At 37.4% G+C, this 24,525-nt stretch overlaps 1 protein-coding gene across 1 annotated transcript; it reads left to right on the top strand.

Annotated features, from left to right (window-relative positions):
• The first annotated feature begins 628 nt into the window (after window positions 1-628).
• Window positions 629-23,254, top strand: LOC107817684 (proline iminopeptidase). The gene is made up of 11 exons (XM_016643548.2): window positions 629-875; window positions 1,500-1,705; window positions 4,183-4,281; window positions 4,352-4,462; window positions 4,541-4,603; window positions 4,737-4,830; window positions 5,493-5,590; window positions 19,185-19,286; window positions 19,506-19,619; window positions 21,601-21,675; window positions 22,775-23,254. The coding sequence occupies exons 1-11, from the start codon at window positions 707-709 to the stop codon at window positions 22,874-22,876; spliced, it is 1,233 nt and encodes a 410-aa protein (XP_016499034.1). The 5' UTR covers window positions 629-706; the 3' UTR covers window positions 22,877-23,254.
• The last annotated feature ends 1,271 nt before the right edge of the window (window positions 23,255-24,525 follow it).

Raw genomic sequence — 24,525 nt, 5'->3', positions numbered from 1 at the left:
ATTGGATTTAATCTGTTATTCTCATCATGTGCTATTCTGACATAGCATTAGAGACTAGGTGCAACCACGATTCTTAATGTGGGATTTTGGGGTCATGCCATTTATTGATTTTCAATTAAAGAGTTTTTTATTGGGTAAGTTGGGTAATATGGCTATGAGTTTTGTTAGTTAATACCAAATATAATATTAGGCCAAACCAATAACATATACTTCATCCGTTTCAATTTATATGAACCTATTTGACCGGACATGGAGTTTGAGAAAAAAAGAATGACTTTTAAACTTGTGGTGTAAAATGAGACACATATATTTTGTGTGACCATAAATATTGCATAAAAGTAAATTGTTTTAAATACGAAAAGTGGGCATTAAATTATTTCAAATACGAAAAGTGGACATTTTTTTTGGCACGGATTTAAAATGAAATAGATTCACATAAATTAAAACGAGGAGGGTAATTTTTGTCATTTTTAAGCATACTATTATATACTATACATTTTGTCATTTTTAAGCATACTATTATATACTTCACCTTTTGTCATTTCTAAGCATTTATAATCGTTTAAAGTAATTGTTCAACTGATATTAGTATTAATAGTTAATAGTAACACATAAGTTGGAATTAATGTGTTTTATGTCAATAGCTCTCATAATGCTGATATCCTCGGTTGTAGTAGCACAGTGAATGTGATATTCGACATCACCAATGAGGCTAGCAGCAGCAGCAGCAGCATCAACAACAACAATTGGGACTCCCTCGTTATTTCCTCCCTACACTACTACTAGGAGTAGTACTTTGGCATATTTGCCGGTCTCTTCTACTTCACCACCCCCAACTACTTGCATCTTTTCGCTTCCCATCACCCCCATCTCAGGTTTCTATCTCTTTCTCTCTATTTGTTTGTGTGCAAAAGTACTGCTTGATGGACCCTTAAATATCAAAATTTATTTGCCAAGATTTTTGCAGAAATACAATTCTGAGGGTAAAGCTGAGGCTTTTTTCATCTTTAGATGACAACTATAAGTGACTGAAATGTGAAAGTAAAGGAAAATTATTGGTTTGGTATTAGCAATACTTTTTTGTTATAGGTGAATTTTCTGCTTGATTGACCCGTCAAAATCAAAGTATTTCTTGCAGAATTATAATCCAGATGTTAAAGTTGGGTGGTTTTTTTTCTTGTTGCCTTTAGATGACAATTGAGGAAAATGATTAGATGGGTATTTTCGTACTTTTTTGTTCCATTTGTGTTTGCTCTGGAATTTGCTCATATCGGTGTCAAAGACAGTGTTTTTCATTTTCTTATCACTTGATTTAACTGTGAAACTACTGGAGAATGACAAGATGAGCATATCATATATTTCATTCTGTTTGTTTTTCTTTGGATTTTGCTTAAATGAGTGTTTTTAAAATAGATTTTTTTCATTTAGTTTTGTCACTTAATCTGCTTTGGTATATCTGAGATGGATCATGTGTTTCGTGGTTGGTGCTAACTTTGCAGGGAGGAAGAAGTTATTGTTACGAGCTCAGAATCTTGATTGTGAAAGTGAGGAACAATTAATAGTGGATCAAATGGATTTGAAGAAAGAATTTCCTGAATTGAACAAGAATCTATACCCTTCTATAGAGCCATATAGTACTGGGTTTTTGAAAGTTTCAGACCTTCATACTATATACTGGGAGCAGTCAGGAAATCCTAATGGCCATGTGAGTTTTTTTCCCCCTATTTTCTCTTTCCACTCTCTTGTTATGTTGGCATTGGAACAGAATCTATTCATGCTTCTTGAACAAATCAAACTGATTTTTATGCCAGTGTCGAGGAGAAAGATTAAAAGAGAAAGCAATTACTTAAAAATCTGAGAATTGCTGTTAAATATACATAATGGATCTTTATTTATTTAAATCTTCCCTTGAAGATAAGGTGAGTTAAGAGCTAAGATGCTCTTTGTCTGTTATTGCTCGACTCAGTTTTTCTTTTTAGTCTGTTCAGTTACGTGGAGGCGTAGTTGTTGGCGTCTATTCTATTACCTTGATGGTTTGATCAATTTCCATAATTGAAACTGTTCTTCAAAAACAATCACTTTAATGTGAACTAATATTACTCTATGTTTTTATTTCAGTGTGACATTTTCGTTGCACAAACGCCCGCTTTATTCTCTTAGATATTTTGGGACAAGCTTCTCAAACTTCACAAATCAACTCTAGAAGTCATTATATGCGATTACTTCCGCCTCTTCCTGAAAGTGCTCTATTGTTTCTCTGCTGCCCGATTTATCATGGGAAAAGGGCCAAATTTACCTTTTTACTTTCAAATGTTGTCTGTATTTAACCTTCGTTATACTATTCGGCCAAATTTACCCCTACTGGCGAAAATTTACCCCTATCGTTAGCAAACTTTTAAAAATTACCCCCAACCCTAAAGGCAACCCAAAATCTCCTTAAAATTACCCACAATCTTGTAATCCTTTTGTAGAGCTAGCACACTCTTGATGTCAATCTAATGAAATTCTTTTACTTGTCAAAATGAATCACATATTTCTTGGTGGATTTAATTTGACTTTATTTTTGATGATTCACACTCTTCTTCTTATCTTCCGTCCCTTTTATGGCTTAGACAGTTATACCAAACTTACCTAAGCAACAACAGCGAAGGAAACCTTAGTAGGCAGATCTCAAGATGAAGAGAGTGAAACTAACCCTGTAACTTTTGATCTTGATCTTATGGTTGCAGTCAGGAAAGGGGAAAAAAAGCCTGTATAACTCCCTGATAGCACCAAGAGGGTGCTAGCTCTATAGAGGGGTTACAAGATTGTGAGTAATTTTTAGGAGATTGTGGATTGCCTTTAGGGTTGGGGTAAGTTTTAAAAGTTTACTAACATTAGGGGTAAATTTTGCCGGATAGTATAATAGTAGGGGTAAATTCGGCTGGATAGTATAACGAAGGTTAAATGTTGATATTATCCCAGAGTAAAGGGGTAAATTTGACCCTTTTCCCTTGTATCAAACTCAATCATGTTATAATGAAGGACTTTTTTTGGAATACAAGATCTACTTTGGGAAAGGGGACACTGATTTTACTACTTCTAGAAAGGAAAATGGGGCAGATAAGGGGCTTAGAAAAGTTGCTGAAATGAAGAGCTATTTGGTACCTCTAGGAAGGTAGTGTTGAATTTAATCAAGTATGGCCCCTTCCATTTTCTGTTCTTTGGTAATTTATCCTTGTTTTATTTCTTCTGAAATCCAGGCTTGATTGGTAATAAATGTTAATTTGGCATCCTGAGTCAGAAAATTAAACAAGTTTGAGTTTTACAACGTTTTTGGAAAGATCCAAGTATTCCTAGTACGTGGCCACTTAAAGTTCTAAGTTTGCTTGCCTACCTTACGATAACCTTTTGCAAATTGCAAAGGCAGTATCAGATTTCAACCTTACATGTGTTCCACTTTCTCAAAGGAGTCCCAACTCTCTTTTCCTTACTAGGAGAAATTGTGGAAGGTGAGGGAGCAAGCATATGAAGAGTGCATTTTTCTTGTGACTCCATAAGTGATTGATCAGTTTCCCTCTTTTTGGCGGACAACATTATTTTATCGGAAAGTGATATATATGCCTATTCCAAGTTAGGCCACATGTTCTCATGTTCCTACTCTCTGATGTCTTCACATGATGCAGAAGTAGAGTTGTTCTGTCCAATTTTATTAGAGCCATCGCTTCGACAATTAAAGCGATGAAGTGATGCAAAGTGAGGGGCCATCGCTTCATGGGTGAAGCCATTCATGCATGCTCTCGCAAATGATCTGTCGAGAAACAATCGAATCTTTGATTCTCATCTTTGAGGAGTTGGATTGATATCGGCTTTATTGTACGTTGATGTTGAAATTAGTTTGAAATTGATTATTGTAGTACTAAATTCATAATCATATGGTACTCTTTTTATTTTCCTAAATTGTGCGCTTCACTTGTCGGTTCACTTCAAGCCCCAAGGACCTTGTTGCTTTTTTACGCTTTTTGGATTTTGAAATAATGGTTCTGTCACTGGGTTGTTGAAATAATTGTTGCAGACCCCACTAGTAGGATTCTACTGGGTTGTTGTTGTTGGTTCTGTCACCTTCCAAGATGGTGAAATCTGCTTTTAGCAATGATGTGTTGGTGTATATAGTCATTTTGAAAATTAGTTCCATATTTGCAGCCAGTAGTTTTTCTCCATGGAGGCCCTGGAGGTGGGACTTCACCAAATAACAGGAGGTTCTTTGATCCTGGCTTCTACCGAATCATTCTGTTAGATCAGGTAGATATTCTTATTTAAGAGCTAGTCCATGCACTCTGCTTTTTCTAATGAAGACATTGCTATCTTCCAGAGAGGTGCAGGTAAAAGCAAGCCTCATGCTTGCTTGGAGGAGAATACAACATGGGATCTTGTTGGGGATATTGAAAGATTAAGAGAGCACTTAGAGATTCCAGAATGGCAGGTGCAAATAAGCTCTCCATTTGTGACTGCTTGGTGGATGGTACTTCATAAGCCTCTCATAAGCGTGATTTTTGTGCAGGTATTTGGTGGCTCATGGGGAAGCACTCTCGCTCTTGCATACAGCATATCACATCCTGACAAGGTTTAATACATGACTAATTATTCTTTAAGTTCAGGGTTTTTAGAACTTATTAGGGGGAAATTATAGATTCTGTTTTCAAAATCATGTTAAATCGATGTTATTGCTAAATATTTTAAATTTCCTTTCTGTTAAGGTTACTGGTATCATTCTCAGAGGAATATTTTTGTTGCGGAAGAAAGAAATTGATTGGTTTTATGAGGGTGGAGCTGCTGCAATATTCCCTGATGGTAAGCTTCTGAATATCATGCGTTCATTTGATTGAGTACATAATGGCTGAAGAAAAATCAACTAACTGTAACTAGTGAGCAGCTGTATCGAGATGTTCTAGAATCTGTAAACTATTTCATCCGATACTTGAATGTATTAGTTTTGTTGTGGATGAACTTGAATTATATGTAGGGTATAAATGTACACTAATTTGGCGTGGGAGTTCCTATGTGATTTTTCCGTATGAAGATAAGGAACAACTTTTCCATTCACTTGTGGATCTTTGAAAACTCACTTCTAAGCCAAAGTTTTAAGTAGTTCTTTATCTCTAGTCCATGAATGAAATGCATTCTCCAGAGTGTATTTCTAATTTTGTGAACTCTGACGAGCTTGTGATAGGTCTATGCGAGTCACTCCTTTTAATGAATCTTTTCAAATTTTAACTAAGCAGTTGTCTTACTAAAGCTGCTTACAAGCACATTGTATTAAGTAGTAATTGCTTACTCAAAACTGGGAAATTGACAAGTGTCTAGGTCTAATCATCATTAAGGTGTTGTTTTCATTTGGGATGACGTTTATAGGTCTGATCATTAAGGTGTTGTTTTCATTTGGGATAATGTATAAGGGGACTGAAGATGTAGCTTTGGAAGTTAATGCCTCTTTATTTTGTGATCTGTTGCAGCTTGGGAGCCATTCAGAGATATGATTCCAGAGAATGAAAGGAAGTGTTTTGTTGAGGCCTACCACAAGAGATTAAATTCTGATGACCTAGAAACACAGGTAAGAAGATGATGTTTCGTTGTGTACGGCCTGTTTCTTTACCATTCCGGATTTTTGAATTTTGAATATGTTTTAGCAATTCCTCTTATGCACCTGGGAACTTCTATGTCACGACCCCAATTTTCCTCTGTAGTATGTCGTGACGGCACCTAGTCTCTACGACTAGGTAAGCCTAACACTTACTGAATTAATTAATAGAAATTAACCAACAAAATCTAATAAGCAGAAACCAAATATTTCTAAATGAAACCAACATTTCCAACATGAAATAATATCCCAAAACCGGTAGTACAAGTCATAAGCTCTAACGAGTTTACTAGAAAATCCCTAATTACAACTGTTCCGGAATAGCAATAAACAGTACGAAGTAAAATTTCAGAAGGTGACTCCAAGGCATGTGAACGCAACAGCAGGTTTACCTTGAGTCTCCACAGCAATGCTCGACCAACTAGCTAATGATCAACAACATCCGAGGTACCTGGATCTGCACAAAAATGTGCAGAAAGCATAGCATGTGTACACCACAGCGGTACCCAGTAAGTATCAAGACTAACCTCGATAGATTAGTGACGAGGAATAGTCGAGATACCTACTGGACTAAGCAACCTGAACAAGTATAAATGTGGACTATCAGGGGACAATATCAATATAGAGCTAAGCATGATAACAATAACAAAACAATGCTTGTAATAGGAAACTAAGAGCAACAATTAGCAACAGGGAACAAACATGCAACAACGCTATCGAGTAAGCTGAGCACAGTTTAAGCCCGACGAAACAAAATAAAGGAAAACAAGTAACAACCCTATAAGAACAACCGTTTTCACACCAGATTTATTCAAGAATTTCCACGAGGTACCAAACCTCATAATCACAAATCATGGGTCCCGATTCATGAACCCTAATCACTTGGCATTTTGTGGCCACATTACACTTCATAACCGTACGGATGACTCACGTGTCAAGAGAGTGACAATATCTAATATCCGCACGGACTACTCACGTGCCAACAATAACAATGACTCATGACCGCATAGACAGCTCATGTGCCAATAAAACAACTCTCCCACAGAAGGCAAGTAAACGAGAGTACATGTAAATGGTCAATAACATCATGATTCATCTTCTTAAACCGATATGGGTGATTAATTACTCGTATGCTTGTGCCAGTATTCTATCACAATTCAAGTCAACAAGTAAGAGTAGAGACAATGAATGGCACATAAGAAACGATCACCCCAAAATGTACAAGGTATAACTCGCACAAGGTGGGCACGCCACTACACAAATATCAGCAACAACAAAGCCCCCATGCCATCACAAGTCATCACAAATCATTCCTCGGCATAACCTACCTTGTCTCGCCACGTGCGCTATAATAAAGTAAATGCTCGCTTTGTCTTGACGCACGCGTATAATAATATTCCCACCTTGTCTCGCCACATGCGCAAACCCACATATATAGCCGCCTTGTCATGCCGCATGTGCAAATATTAATAATAACATCAGCACGGACAACTCACGTGCGAACACCCCGACAATCTTCTCAACAATACCATGTGTGCCAAAACATAACAACACAATAAAATGAATTTCACAACATGTGCCCATATGCCACAACATTTCCTCAAAACAGTTTCAATACCACAACCATGCATAGCCCTCGGCTCAACAACACTAAGTACAACAGCAACACCAATAATAACACGAGAATACGGCAATTAAATCAACACAAGAACTTCAGAACACAAAGAAACGGAAGAACGAGCTCACAACGAAAGACACAACAGGGAATAATGGTCTCAACAAGAATAGCTCAACAAGGGAGAGATAATGTGTAACAATGATTCCACAAAAGTACAATTCGACGATAAAAGAGATATCATGAATCAATGATTCCAAATAAGGATAAATCAACAATGAAAAGGGATAACAAAACTTCATTTAAGGTTGAGCAATTACGGAAGAGATAACAACAATTTCAATTAAGGACAAGCAGATACAGAAAAGATAATAATTTCAATTAAGGATAAACAGTTACGGAAAAGATAATAATAACTTCAATTAAGGATAAGCAATTTCGGAAAAGATAGCATGACAATAAAAGAGGCAACAACTTCAATTAAGACATAAGAGTTCAATTGGCAACAAGGGTAAAACATGAATCAATTAATTCCAAATAAGACACGATAGGGTAAATTTAATAAATGGAGGATTTAACATGATAAAACAACTTCATATCTAATGAACATAAGAACCTAAGGGCTCTAAACAGTCAAATTTCCACGATTAAGCCCGAGTACGTACTCGTCACCTCGCGTACACGGCCTTCACATGACACAATTAGCACAAATGACTCAAATCCTAAGGGGTAGTTCTCCCATACGAAGTTAGGCAAGATACTTATCTCAAAGAAGCTAGACCAATACTCTAAAATAACCTTCTCGAGTGAAACAACCTCTGGACGGCTCAAATCTAGCCAAAATAACTTCAAATCATAAATAAAACTCATAGGAAACAATTCCGGATAATAAAGCTTCAATCTTTAATTAAAACTAAAAATTCAACCCAAAAAGTCAACCCCGGGTCCACACCTCGGAACTTGACAAAATTCATAAAATCTGAACAGCCATTCCGATACGAGTCCAACCATACCAAAATTATCAAATTCCGATAACGACTCGCCCTTCAAATTCTCATTTTACATTTTGAAAGATTTTTACAAAATTTCCCATTTTCTTCCATTCAATTCACTAATTTAATGATAAAAATAAAGATGGAATCATGAAATAAAATCAAATCCGGGTAGAGAACACTTATCCCAAACCAACACGCGAAGAGACCTTCAAAAATCGCCCAAATCCGAAGTCTACAACTCAAAATATGATAAAAATGGCTAACCCTTGAAATTGAGTACTTTTATATTCTGCCCAGATATAGATCGCAGAAATACATATGCGATTGCGAAGAAGAAACAATGACGTCCCCAAAAATGCACTACGCGATCGCAAAAGAAGAAACACGAACGCGACTTACAACCAAGTCAAGCATCGCGAATGCGGAAAGAGCTATGCGAACGCGAAGAGGAATCATGGCCAGCTCCCACAACACATCGCGATCGCGACAGTGAATACGTGATCGCATAGAGTACCTAAAGCATCAGAAAACCAGCAACTCTAAAACATGACGGAATGGCTCGAAGCCCATCCGATAACCAGGGTCCCCGGGACCCCGTCCGAACATACCAACAAATTCCATAGCATAACGCGGACCTGCTCGAGGCCTCAAATCATATCGAACAACATCAAAACTATGAATCGCACCTCAAATCGAACTTAATGAACTTATGAACTTTCAACTTCTACAACTGGCCGAATCATATCAAATCAGCCCGGAATGGTGTCAAATTTTGCATGCAAGTTGCAAATGACATAATGGATCTAATCCAACTCTCAGAATCGCAATCCGAGCCCGATATTAACAAAGTCAACTCTCGGTCAAACCTCTTAACCATTCAAAACTTCAACTTTTCAATTTTCACCAAAATGCTTCAAATTATCCTACGGACCTCCAAATCCAAATCCGGACACACACCCAAGTCCAGAATCACCATACGAAGCTATTGGAACCATCAAAATGCCATTTCGGAGTCGTTTACACAAAAATCAAACTCCGGTCAACTCTTACCGCTTAAGCTTCTAAAACCGTGAACTGAACTCGACCACACACGCAAGTCATAACACATAATACAAAGCTGCTCGAGACCTTAAGCTGCCGAACGGGATGCTAATTCTCAAAACGACCGATCGGGTCGTTACATTCTAGGTATTTAAAAGTTTCCTGCCTTTTTAAGGTAGACAAAAAGTAAATAAATAAAAATAAAAATGATGCAACTGTCTTCTTATTTCCTGTGATATCCTTTGATGTTTCACTTTTGCCTATTGGTGAAATACAACATACATATCCCCTGAGATCAGAAACTTTTGAATAAATCTAGGTGTTTTTTTCTTTTCTGTATAACTTGATTTAATTTTTAATAATCAACAATGGTTGAAGCTCTTTTTGTTCATGTGTTAGTGGCTTACGGGTAATGTTATTGAGATAGAAAAGTTTGAAGTATTCATGATACTTACTGCACATAAACCACTATATTCTCTTAACTAAAGAAGTCAAGAAATAAGTTATGCATGGATTAGTAATGGGAAAAAATGCCCTCTCTTGGGAGATGTGTAACCTTTCCTAATTCTCTCCCTAACCATCTTTTCCGATAGCTTTCGCTTTCGACGATCATTGCTTTTCGAGAAGGTGACCGAAAAAGAGAGGATGATTATAAGAGAGTATCTCAGAACTCTAAGCGTCGCATTAATGAGAGACAGTCGGCGCCCTCGAGTTCCAAGACAACCGAAGTACAAGGAACGGAGACACATGCCACGAGTTTTTAAAAACTTAAAATTGCGTTTGGGAATGGGACACGCGTCGGTTAAAGGAAAGGATCAGGTGTCCTTTAATAAATCTGGGCTCTTTAATAACTCTAACGCAAACAAGACGGGTAAATATACTCGGGTGAAGGGCACTAATAATCCAAAACAGAAGGCAGGCCTAAAAGAGAGTTTTAATCGGAGAAACATGGGCCAGAAAGTTCGTTATAGAGTAAAGGCGTCCTTTAATAAATCTGGGCTCTTTAATACCTCTAACGCAAACAAGACAGGTAAATATACTGGGCTGAAGGGCATTAATAATCCAAAACAGAAGACAGGCCCAAAAGAGAGTTTTAATCGGAGAAAGATGGGCCAGAAAGTTTGTTATAGAGTAAAAGTGGTCGACCCATATATCTAGAAGTCTTCTTTTACTACTGGAGATCTAGAATTATCCAACTCTTTTCGATCCTTTAGCTGTTGAAGTTGAGGCGATAAAAGCGAAAACCTTTTCTTTGGAGGAGAAGGACATGGAAGATATACAACAACAAGAAAACCAAATGAGAGATTTTGGGCAGTTGAATGGTAAGAAACACAAAGAGGGAAGATAAGAAGAGTTGGAGAATCTTCTACCTGAGGAAGATAACCCAGGCATGAATGGAGAGGGTGTGGGGAATCCGATGAATAACTATTCCAATAGCAAACAAGAAGATGAATAGTTACTGTTTAGCTATGAATAGAGACTAGAAGTTGAAGAAAGACTAGAAGTTGATGAAGCCTAGGGTATTTTGATGCTTTCGTGGTATGAGAATCAAGCGCTCAATATCGAGCAGAAGTTAATTCACTTGCAAGCTTCAGTTTGGGTAAAATGAAACATGACAAAAATTAGCATGCAGTTGGGGAAAAAGACAGAAGATATTGGGGAATAACTTATGGAGTTACTTATGCAGATTGATAGTGAAAGATCCGAAAACTCTTCTACATCTGGTTCACCGAGTACTGTTTCTCCAAGCAAAAAATGTGAGAGAATTGAAATTACTGGAGTTTAGGATATGCTTCGAAGGTGATGCAAGTAAATGGGGTAGAGGCAAGGGAAGGACAGCATTGCCAGTTGATCAATGAAGTTGAAAATTATATGTTCGAATGTGAGGGGTGTTAACAAGGCAGACAAAAGGGAGTTGGTTAAATTAGTTTTATGTAAATGGAAGGCTGACACACTTAACAGAAACAAAAACAAAAAAGATGAATTTAGATTGTATCATCAGACAGCTTGGGTGGTTTTAGTGGACTGAGTGAGTTGAATTGGAAGCTCAGGGTAGTAGTGGTAAGATTATTATATTCTAGCATAAAAGAAGATGGAATTGTTCGGAGAACATTATGGGTCAACATTCAGCTACGATCGTGCTAGAAGGAGAAAATTCTGGATATCAACATGCTTTCACTAGAGTTTATGGTCCTTGTGATGGAAAATAAAGAAAAGGTTTATGGAAGGAACTTGCAGCAATCAACGGAATTATGTCACAACCATGGGTAGTGTGGGGAGATTTTAATGTATTTAGGTTTGAAGAGGAGAAGAGGGGAAGAGCCAAGAATACTAGAGCTATGAGAGAGTTATCAAAATTTATGCATGAACAATCTTTGTTTGATCTTCCTTTTCATGGAGGCTCTTATACTTGGTTTAGGGGGAGAAATAGTCAAAGTGCATCCAACATAGATAGTTTTTTTTATCAGAAGATTGGGATGAACAATTTAAATTCTTGAAATAGAGGGTCCTTCCTAGAACTACTTCAGATCATTGTGCAATCCTATTAGATTGTGGAGATTGCAGCGTAGGAAAAAGGTACTTTAAGTTTGTAAATATGTGGTTGGAGCATAAGGCTTTCTTAGAACTAATTGACAATTGGTGGAAATCCTATGATCTACCAGGTGATCCCGATGCTGTTTTTCCAAAGAAACTTATACATTTGAAAGGTGATTTAAATTAGGGAATAAAGTGGTTTTTGGTAAGCTAGAGGACAAGAAGAGTAAGGCCTTGGCCAGGCTGGAAGAAACTGATCATGGTATGGTACTTAATCAGGATGAAGAACATTTAGACTCTAAAAGAAACTCTATCATGATGGAGCCGGAGGAGTGGCAAAAGTTGAGGAGATCTCATGGAGACAAAAGTCCAGATGCATTTGACTTGAGCAGGGGCATAGAAACACAAAATATTTTCATAGGCAAGCCGATGCCCATAAGAGATTCAATTGTATTGACAAGATAGAAATTAATGGAGAGTTGGGGGATGATGACATAATCAAAATACATATTTAGGATTTCTATGAGAAGTTGTTTAGTGAAACTGAAGACTGGAGGCCAAGTTGGGAAGATGATAATTTGATGACACTTTCTGATGAGGATAAGGAATGGCTGCAGAGACCTTTCTCCATGGAAGAGTTTGAAAATGTTACTAAATCATTCAGAAGTGATAAGGCACTAGGACCTGATGGCTTCAACCTTTATTTTTTCCAAAAATGCTGGAATACAGTTAAAGATGATGTGGCAAATTGTGGAGGCATTTTATAAAAAAGGTTCCTTTGTCAGGAGTATGAATTCTTTCATTGCATTGATCCCCAAGAAAAAAAGAGTTGCAGAGGTGAAAAATTTCAAACATATAAGTCTATTGGGAAGTGTTTATTAGATCATTGCAAAGTTGCTGGCAGAAAGACTTAAATTAAAGGGTAGACAAATAATTGATGCTGCTACGGTTGCCAATGAGAGTGTTGACAATCTATTGAGAATGAAGAAAAGAGGTGTTGCTTGCAAACTGGATCTTGAGAAATTTTATGATCATGTAAATTGGTCTTGTTTGCTAAGTATTCTAAAGCAAATGAATTTTTGTGACAGATGGATTAAGTGGATCAAGTGCTGTATATCTACTGTCAGCTTTTTGTATTGATAAATGGAAATCCCCAAGACTGTTTTAGATCTCAAAGGAGTTTGAGACAAGGGGACAATCTGTCCCCATATTGTTTACTCTAGTGATGGAAGTTCTTAGTAGGATGTTAATAAAGGTAGAGAAGTTGGGATGGATTAAGGGAATGCACTTTGGCAGAACTGGTGATAATAGAGTCATAATTTCTCATATCTTATGTGCTGATGACACCCTCCTTTTTTGTGAAGCTTAGAAAGCGCAAATACTATACCTCAAAGGAGTTCTGGTAATTTTTGAAGTAGTCACTGGATTAAGAACTAATATGGCCAAAAGTAGCATATTTAGCATTGATGCTGATAACACAGTTGAGGAGTTGGCTGCTATTTTGGGTTGTAAGGTTAAGAAATTTCCAACAATATATCTAGGGGCTTCCTCCGGGTGCAAAGAAAAATGATCAGAATATTTGGCAACGGGTCTTTGATAGATGTGCTAATAAGTTGGTTCCCTCGAAGAAACAATATTTTTTCTATGAGAGGCAGACTTACATTAATAAGTAGTGTGTTAGATGGAATGCCAACCTACTACTTGCTGTCCCTCTTTGCTGTGCCTTTGTAATCGAGAAAAAGATGAATACCATGAGAAATAAGTTTCTACGGGATGACAGTGCTACTAAAGAAGAAGATGCATTTAGTCAAATGACAAGTGGTGTTGAACGATTAAGAAGGGGGTGGCTTGGGTATAAGAACTCTAAAAGTTCACAATAAGAGCCTACTTTTCCAATGGTTATGGAGATACACACATGACGGGGATTATGTATGGAAGAAGCTGATCAATGCTATTTCTGGTAACAAGGTTGAGTGGAGACCTTCCTCTTTACACTTGAATGCAAAAGGAGGCATCTGTAAGTGTATTTGTAAGTGTATTAGTAAACTTTAGGAAGAATTTTGGAAATTTACTAAATTGGAAGTTAGGAATGGGCAAAGAATTAAATTTTGGACAGATTTATGGATAGGGGAAGATGCTTGAAATCTAAGTATCCTATTCTATTCAAGTACTCTGTTAATAAGGATGGTATGATTGGTGATTTTCACACAGAGGCAGGATGGCAGGTGGAGCTCAAAGAAACTTGAACAACCGGGGGCCCATACTACCTGCCTAACCCTTCGCTCATAGGGACCGGAGATTGGAAAACGCCTTCTAAACCACCACATTTATCCAAAAGAGAAGGGAAGGGGCCTATGTATTTGCATGAACCTTGCAGATTTAACGGGAGGTAGATGATTATTGTCTTTTACTTCAGTAGCTTGACTTAGTCTCAATTAATCATAGTAAGGTGGATGCACTGATCTGGGCAGTCAGAAGCTGTTATAATATGCTGATTAAGAAGTTAAGTCACAGGGTTAACAATTGGCCTTGGAAGATGATTTGGAAGACAAAAGCTCCGGTCAAGTTGGCATGCTTTGGTTGGATAGCAACTTGGGAAGCATGTTTGACACAAGATAATTTGCAAAACAGGGGGTTTAATCTAAGTAATAGATGCTATATGTGTGAAGAGATCAAGAATCAGCGAATCATATTCTTCTCCATTGTAGAATTGCTAGACAGTGCTGAGATTTATTCTTAAACATTTGTGGTATCTCTCAGGTAATGCCACAGACTCTGTTGGAAGAGGGCAAAATTAGAGAGTACCTAGAAGACTCGAGCAAATATGGAAAAGCATTCCTCTGTGCATATTCTTGACTTTATGGCCGTAAAGGAACCCTGCTTGTTTTGAAGGACACAAGGATCGCATTTTAGAATTAGAAAAAAATATATTCACAAGTTGTTTTATTGGTGTAAAAGCAGTGTACCAATGGAACAACAACAATTTATTGATTTTCTGGATTTACTAGGAGGCTAGCAGGAGATGGTTGTTTTTGAAGGTGCTCTTTGTCACTTTTTGTACCATCTTGGTACCTTATTAATGAAACTTTTACCAGTTGATTAGTATGATTCAAGGAGATTTGATTTGATTTGATACCTGGACTAATTGTATATATTTATTTTATTTCCTTAATTAACATTAGGAGCTTTGTATAAATTTTCTTGCTCATGGGATGTAAACACACACAAAAATACAAGAAGCCCTTTCTTTTCTTCTCAAAATCTACATGGCATCAGAGCAGGCTCAGATCTTGGGTTCGAGTCTCACCGCCACCCAATATCAAAAAGAATTTTCACGTGCTTGACTCATCAAAAAGAATCAAGTCCGCACGTGCAGGGGCATGTTGACAACATAATTAAGTAAATAACAATGTGTTCTCTCTAACAGCTTAAGCTTTTAGATGAGATGGTTACACATTTCAATTTGGTATCAGAGTCATTGCCCCCTTTTTGAGGTGAGTGATCTCCCTCGCATCACTAGGGTTTCGTTTTTATCAAAGAGGTCGAGTTTTCTCTCTCTTGGTGGCCGTTCGCAATACAAACTTCTTCTAGTTCCGTCGAGCTGGATTTGGTTTCCGGCGAGACAGATTATTTTTTAGCAATTTTATTTAGATTTCCTTTTGATTGGGCAGAAAATATGGAGACATTCAAGGAGGCGGTTTATGGAGAAATCTTGTCTTTGGATGAAATTCAGCTTCTCCATCGTCTCCTAGCCAAACTTGACTCCGTTAATGTTGCCATATCCAATTATGTGCAATCAGGTACTGTCTTTGCTTCTTACCTTAATTCTTGGATTGTTGATTCTGGTGCAATAGACACATGATAGGCTCTTCTAAAGGCATTCAAAACTATTCTCTATGTCTCAAAGGAGGTAATGTTAAAATAGCCAATGGTTCTTTAACACCTATCTCTGGAACAAGTTCTGTTGTTTGTACTCCTAATATTAAACTATCATCCGTGCTTCATGTCCCTGGGTTCCCTGTCAATCTTTTATCTGATAGTGCCATCACCAAAGCTCTAAACTGTAAATTCGAGTTCTTTTCCGATCATTGTATTTTTGAGGATCTTCAAACAGGAAAAAAGATTGGCAGTGGTATTATATATTAGATGGAATTCAAAATTCTGGTCAAGCCTTTTTTTGGGGAAAGTAAGGATGTCAACAAAGAAATAATACAACAGCATAGACGGTTAGGAAAACCATCATTCTTTGTTTTGAAGAAGTTATATCCCGATTTGTTTTCAAGGACTCGATTTGAATCTTTGTTCTGTGATGCGTGTGATATGCCAAGCATACTAAAAACTCTTATCCTATGAGTGATAATAGAAGCACAACTCCGTTTATGACTATTCATTACTGCACTAGGATGACTTTGGTATATTTGTTAAAGGACAAAAGTTAAGTTTTCTCTTGTTTTCAGTCATTTCATAAGATGATTTGTACTCAATTTGATGCGAAAATAAAAATCTTGAGAACTGACAACTACATCGAATACGTGGATAAAAGATTTGGTTCTTATTTGGAGTCCAATGGGATAGTCTGTCAGACTAGTTGTCCTTACACTAGTGCACAAAATGAGGTCGCTGAAAGAAAAAATAGGCATATGTTAGAAGTAGCAAGGTCTCTTATGTTCACCGTGCATCTACCAAAACCTTACTGGGGGATGCTATTCTAGCGGCTGCCTATCTTATCAACAGAATGCCACTTATAAACTCCTCAAGTTTCAAAGTCCTCTGGAAGCTTTAAAGGATAAGAATGAATATACTGTTCTTCCAAAGGTGTTTGAGTGTGCGTGCTTTGTCCACACTATTTTGGAAAACTTGATCCTAGAGCTATAAAGTATATTTTCATTGGGTATTCCTCGACACTGAAATGTTACAAATGTTATCATCCTCCCTCTAGGAGATCTTTTGTTATCATGGATGTTACTTTTCGAGAATCTAATCCCTATTTCAGTATTACCTCATCACCTCTTTCGAGGGATAGCGGTAAGGAGGAAGAAGTGATTCTACCTAGTTCCGTTACTTGACCTCTTGATGACGTTGTCACAGGGAAAAGTGAAATTGGAGAAAGAATTCAGGGGGAGACTATTGAGCGTTTGGATAGGCCTGATTTGAAAACTTACTCAAGGAGAAATAGAGCAGAGGAAACCATCATGCAATCTACCGAAATTGAACTTTCTTCTACTAGTGAGTTATGTACATTTTCTAATGAGTTAGATGTGCCTATTGCTCACAAAAAAGGAGTCAGATTTTGCACCACCAAGTACCCTTTATCTAATTTTGTCTCCTATAATTCTTTGTCTCCCTCCTATAGAGTTTTTGCATTGTCTATTTCTTCTGTGTCTATTTCCCAGAATTGGAGGGAAGCTTTTGCAGATCCTACGTGGAAGCAAGCTATGATTGAAGAAATGAAGGCCTTGTCAAAAAATGAGACTTGGGAACTTGTCACTTCACCACAAGACAAGAAGTTGGATGGCTGCAAATGGGTCTTCATTGTGAAGCACAAAGCTGATGGCTCAATTGAAAGATTCAAAGCAAGATTTGTGGCTGAAGGATTCACTCAGACTTATGGAGTGGATTATCAAGAGACATTTGCCTCTGTTGCTTAGATGAACACTATTAGAATTCTTTTATCTTGTGCAGTTTATCTTGATTGGAATTTGCAACAGTTTGATGTGAAGAATGCATTTCTTCATGGAGACTTAGAAGAAGAGGTGTATATGAAGATTTCTCCTGGATTTGATACTGCACAGAATCAAGGAAAGATATGCAGATTGAAGAAAAGCCTTGTATGGACTGAAGCAATTCCCCAGAGCTTTGTTTGGTAGATTCAGCAAAGTAGTGTTCTCTGGGTTACCAACAAAGCAATGCCGATCACTCCCTTTTCATAAGACATCAAACGGGTAAACTCACTCTTGTCATAGTTTATGTTGATGACATAGTAATAACATGAGATGACAAAGAGGAGATGACCCGATTGAAGAAGTTGTTGGCACATGAATTTGAGATCAAGGATCTAGGAAAATTGCAATACTTCTTGAGAATTGAGGTTGCTAGATCCAAAAGAGGAATCTTTATCTCTCAAAGGAAGTATATTCTGTATCTCTTGAAAGAAGATGGTATGACAGTTGTTGACCCGCATAATCGCCCACCAAAAGCAATCACAAGTTACAAAGCGGAGTTGGAGAGTCGGTTGATTAGGAGAGATATCAGAGGTTGGTTGGAAGACTCATTTATTTCTCCCACACTAGGCCGGACATGTCCTATTTAGTCAGCCTGGTGAGTCAGTTCATGCATGATCCCCAAGATCCTCATATGCAATCCGTCTTTCACATTTTGCGGTATTTGAAGTCAGCTCCAGGGAAAGGTCTACTTTTCTCCGAACATGATCACCTCCAAATAGAAGCCTTTATGGACGCAAATTGGGCTGGATCTCTAGATGACAGAAGATCTACATCGGGTTATTGTACATTCGTGGGTGGAAACGTGGTTACTTGGAGAAGCAAGAAGCAAAGTGTAGTTGCTAGATCAAGTGCGAAGGCAGAATATAGAGCTATGGCCCAGGGTGTTTGCGAACTGCTTTGGCTACAAAAGCTACTAGAGGAAAATTGAGACTTTCTGAAAAAGGAAAACTTTACTTGTACTGTGACAATAAGGCTGCCATCAGTATAGCTCATAATCCAGTCCAACATGACTGAACAAAGCATGTGGAAATTGATCGATACTCATCAAAGAAAAAGTTACAACTGGTGTTTTGAGTTTGTTTCATGTGCCATCTGAAAAACAACTAGCTGATGTGTTTACCAAAGGTCTCAACAAGCGAGCTTTTCATAGTTTGAGTTGCAAGTTGGGCATGTGTGATATTTTTGCACCAGCTTGAGGGGTAGTGTTGATTGAATCAAGGAGATTTGATTATATTTAGGAGATTTGATTTGATTTGATAGCTGGATTGATGGTATAGATTTATTTTATTTCCTTAATTAGCATTAGGAGTTTTATATAAATTCCCTTGCTGATGGGATGTAAACACACACAGAAATATAAGAAGCCTTTTTTTCTTCTCAAAATCTACATTACCTTATCAAAAAGAACTAAAGAAGTCAAGAGACCATTTTTCAGTTTGTCATGAAAAGATATAAGAGAAAATTGGAAGCACAAAGGATTTGAATACGATTGGAAGCAAAGATGATATGGCATACCAATTTTGTCTGCTGCAGACATTGTAAGCGGCAGTTTTTCCTATTGCCTCCACATTATGACATCAACTCCACATAATTCTAGAGCACTATTAAAGACTGTAAACATACTAATTTGCTCGTCTCAAGTTCTTAATTTGTTTTAGTATGCAGCAGCTAGGGCATGGACTAAATGGGAAATGATGACTGCTCACCTTCTCCCAGATGAAGAGAACATAAAGAGAGGAGATGTTGATGATTTCTCCTTGGTGAGTACGTTTATGAAGTGTGTTCGGTATTCCGTTGACCTTCCCGTTAAAGCATTTTTCTTTTGCATCTATATTCTTGAACTCTTTCTACTCTTAACTTTGAAATTATGATATTCTAGAATTATGATATTCTAGAATATGCAATGTGAACAATTATTTTCAATCACAGAGATTTTTATCATTCTTTATTATAATATCAATATATCATGTGTTGTTCAGGCATTTGCAAGGATTGAGAACCACTACTTTACCAATAAGGGCTTCTTTTCTTCGGATTCTTTCCTTCTAGATAATGTTGAAAAGATAAAGCATATAAAGACAACAATTGTTCAGGTAAATTCTGCTTTCATTTCTACCTTCTGCTTTGCATTGCTTTCTCATAGTTCAAAACTCCCCTGTTATGTGAAGGCCAATCTGGAAACACAAAACATCCCGACGATGTACTTTCTTTCCATATTTGGATGAGATTTTCCATGGAAAGAATGATATTGGGAAAGAAATGTGAATTAAGGACATACATACAGGACGTAGTGGTAGCCGGTAGGGGATCAATGGCTGCCAATGTTGTTAATTCTGGTTGTTGGTGACTGCCTTGTTGAATGGGACACAGGGGTGTTTACTTTTCTCCCAGTGATGCTTTTGGATACTTTTGAGACCTGAATTTTCCAAATAAATTTTGAAGGAAATTTCTTGGTCTGGTGTCTTTACTTTTGCATTCATGGCTTCATGTGCTCCGAAATAATTGTGCTATTATGGTTCCATGGGAGTGTTCATAACCGAGGAGACACCATATATCAACAATCAATTTTGCATCCATTCTTAACCCACTCGATTCCTTGGCATGCCTTTACTGGCAATTAGAATTTTTGGTCTCCGCTACCATCATAAATACTCAAGTGTTTATCCACTGTCTTTTTCTTTTTAGTGGTTGCCCATTTGTTGATTTCCTGTGCAATTGTTGCTTTGGCAGTGGCCACAATTCAAGCAAACTCCTAAGAGGGCTTATCGAATTTTATGGCCCTACAGGATCCTGCTGGGTTACCTGCATGAAAAAATCCTTTTTCCAGGACTATGTGCTGCAAAAAAAAAAAAAAAAAAAAGAAAAAAAAAGAGATATTCCTGTACTTCATATCATAAGTCTGTTTCTTGACTGTTGAACACCTATAAAGATCTCATACTTGAAAGCTGCAACACAATTAGCTTGAGGTATATTATGCTGCTCTCTATTAACTGACTGCCATCTCCAAGTGGGTATAATAGCTCTATGAATATATCTGTGAGGTGTTTTAACTGGACTCTTTCTATTACTCTCACAGTTAGAATTGTTGTGGATGATTAACAACTTGCAGCTCCTTGAGTGACCACTTTTTCTGCTACCTGCTATTGAGTATCACAGCCTAAGCGATTCAATTAATATAGTGGCTGCAGTTGTCCCAATGAGATCCGGAGCTAGCCCCTGTAATTGTCGGATACACCTAAAGTACCATTATGACTTCCATCCACCAGCATTAACTTTATTCCTTAAGAATGAGTGTTTCGAACCACAAAATCACCACCTTAAATTTGGTCATTAGTCATCCGTCTAATGCATGAAGACTTAGTTACTGAAATCTGCTATTGCTTGCTACTGAACATTATTGCTGTGATTGCAAAATATGATTGGTTCCTGCATTGATTGGGGGAAAGGGGGATGGGATGGGAGTTTATGTATTTGTAATGAGGATCAGGATGGTGAGTAGCTCTGTGATATGAAGACAATGCCAACAGCGGCAAGAAGTACAAGATTATGATAGAAATGAGATTGCTGGATAAAATATTGGATGAGGTTTTTCTTTCAACAGATTTCTGGAGTTTAGTTATGCGATTTTATATGTATTACGATATTTCTTTGAAAGTATATTTTCCATTGCCATATTTTTTCTATAACTTGCCAATACAGTTTAAATAATGATACGAGTAAAGAGCTGGCCGAGTTTCGAATGTATGTTGCCAAAATGGGAGTGCATTAATTTTCCATAGTGCTTCTTGATGTAATCATGTGAGTTTACCTAAAACATCCACTTAGTGTAGTTGACAACTGTATGGTCCACCAGATATTGGCTTAAATTAATCATTGAACATGCATATTTAAGCTGTCAGTGTCACTATGTTTGACTGTTTTCTTGTCATTATGTATTGTCAATCTAAGATGTATATATGTGTCCCTTTAAAACCCTACACTAAACTTGAATCTTATATATTCTGCATGCATCTGAGGTGAATTGAATTCCTGGACAATCTGAAGGCAAGAAATATTTTCTAAATGCACTTTCAGGGAAGATACGATGTTTGCTGTCCAATGATGTCAGCATGGGATCTTCATAAAGCTTGGCCAGAGGCAGAGTTCATAGTAAGTAATATGTGATTTGTTAAGTTAAGTAGTTGCGGAAATTCAACATATGTGAAGGGGGTTATGAATCACATCTTACATCTTCTCAAGTTGATCAAACCTAAGCTGGTCCATCTGTTTCTCAATTTGCCTCTTTTTGGGCTATTACCCCTTGAATGATAGTTTGTTTTCGTACTTGAATGTTTTGTATGAAAGTACATTTGTCTAGATATTCTTTAGGGAATTTATCCGAGTGCTCATATTTAGTCTTATAGACTTGAAATATATATTTAGATGCATAGTTTCCGGTGCAATATCTTAAAGTTGCACCCTTGGGCGTCTGACTTAAATAAAAGAGGGCCTTCCACCATTTGATATGGAGAGAGGAGGACAAAGAAATGCCTACAACTAATCTGGAGGGAAGAGTAGTTCTTTTAAAAAAAATATTTTTTGTTTTTCTTAAAGAGGAACTGGAGGGAAGAGATCTTGAGACGAGAAAAACCAAAGGTAGTGTTAAACTGGCGATTGGGACCAGAAATAGCGAAGGGACCCCCCTAGTACAAACATGGTAGATTTACCAATAGTCATTGATTTGAGATTTCTATGAAGAGTTGGGATGTGGTTGAGACCAAATAAATATTAATTTCATATTTAAAAAAAACCTCGAATCTGATGTGTATTTGGGTGTGGGAAATGAAAACTCACTAAAATCAAGATATGTAATGAGCTGATGCAGTGGTTTGAATCCTCCAACCCCTGGGAACTTGGATGACTTAGTCAGCACGATATTTACCTAGGAAAAGTAATAGCTGAAGAAACAAGGCTGCCTTTGCCCAGGAAATATAATAGCCGAAGAAACAAGGCCTTCTTTACCACATGAAAACTAAATTGAAAAAAAGGAAGAAGTTTTGTACTCTTCGCAAATGAGCTAATGTTTTACTTAAATTTGTGTACATGCTCTTTTTTTAGTGTGGGGGTGGGGGGAGGGGGGATGTCGGTGTACATTAGGGGTTTGTGGTTACATTTTCTTTTTATGTGTAATTGACATAAGAATCTCGATTGTTGATCTATGTAGACTTCTAAGTTATTGGTAACTGACAGTTTCTCTGTGTAATTATAGGTCGTCCCGGATGCAGGTCATTCTGCAAATGAACCAGGAATTGCAGCAGAACTTGTTGCAGCTAATGAAAAATTGAAAAACATCCTTAAAGGTGTTTGTTGAGTTCGAAGTGCCGCAAATAATTGAGAATTTACAGATCTTTGCTCCATTGAAGCATTGGATATTGGCATCTGATGTTTGTGGGAGGATGAATAATGGTCTGTGTGTTTAATGTTTTAGATCCTTGTATTCCAATATTCTAGCTTTACGTTTCTTAGGAGCACCTCACTGTGTGGATGAAAGCAATGCCATGAGTTTTCTCCCTTTTTATGTACGGCTATGGCACGAGGCTAATTGGAAGAAGTTATTTGTGATCTACACGTATGAATTGTAGGTGCAACTAAAGTCTTGCACCAGAGGATGTTATGATTTATTTGTATTAGGATTACATTTCCTTGTAATTTTCATTTCGCACTTGAAATTGCAGCAGTCACAACTGAAGTTAGTTTGAGTAGTTAGACGCAGGCACGTGAGGGGCACATGGCTTCCCAAAGTTAGTTATAACTAAATTTCCCTCCCCAGATTCCCTCGTCTATATCAGTTAGAATTGTCCTTAATTGTACACGTGATTTTTACTTTTGTTATCAATAATATCTCTCTATCTATCTCAATTCTTTCCTAGTTATTCGAGTGATTGTTCAAGAGAACTTCTTCCAAATTTGTTCTTTAGATCTCTCGATTCAATCTTTGATTTTGGAGATTGTATGATTGGTATCACAGCTTTCCTTTCCTTGGATTTGTGAATGGAATTGGGTGAGCACAATACACAAATTCAGGAATTACGAAGGGATCTCTATGGACTTCGTGGGTCCTTTGATGGCATCAGTGATGAGTTGAGGAACACTGTTGATGAGAAATTGGCAGCGTTTATGGAGGAATTCAAGAGTATCTTAGTGACAATTGTTGGTAATTAGAGACCAACAGACGAAGTTGTTCCTAATCGACCTAGGGCAAGAGGAGTTGAAGATGAAGCTGCTCCTGAAGTTGCTAGGGCTCGAAGGGATGATGGAAATTAGCTGCCTATCAGAGGGCATCGACTGCTATTTCCTAGGTTTGATGGAGTAGGCTTGCGTGATTGGCTGTATCAATGTGAGCAGTACTTTGGAGTAACTGAAACTTCAACATCCTCAAAGAGTGAAGATGGCTTCTTGTCGGCTTGAAGGTGAGGCTCTTCAATGGCATCAAGCTTATATGAAGACTAGAATTACTAGAGAATGGCTAGTTGGGGGGAATATGTGTAGTCTATATTCTAGGTTTGAATATGAACTTTTTGATGATCCAATGGGGGACTTGAAGGTTTTGAAACAAACCTCCAGTGTGCAAGATTACATAGATGTGTTTGATGAATTGCTAACTCAAGTAGAGTTGAGTGAGGAGTATATTGTTAGCTATTTCTTAATGGGTCTTAAATAGGAAATTGGACTATCAGTGAAAATGTTTATTCCAGATCCTTACAAAAAGCCAGTAGCCTTGCGAAAATCCAGGAATAAATATTACTTCTCCAAAAAGATACTCTGAGAACGACCCCAATTCTTTCATAACCCAGAGCTGTCCAAAAATTCCTAAATAATCCTCATAACAGTAACCAAACTTACCTACTCTATCCTAAGCCCAACCAAAACCATATATAAAAATCCCAAATTCCTGAGTCCTGCAGTGATGTAGGAAAAGAGAGCTAATGGCCTTTGCTTCCATTGTGATGAGAAGTACAC

The sequence above is a fragment of the Nicotiana tabacum genome, chromosome 6, assembly GCF_000715075.1.
Source record: "Nicotiana tabacum cultivar K326 chromosome 6, ASM71507v2, whole genome shotgun sequence".
NCBI classification, from domain to species: Eukaryota; Viridiplantae; Streptophyta; class Magnoliopsida; order Solanales; family Solanaceae; genus Nicotiana; species Nicotiana tabacum.
Note: the sequence above shows the minus strand (reverse complement) of the source record. Positions and strands in the feature narration are given on the sequence as shown.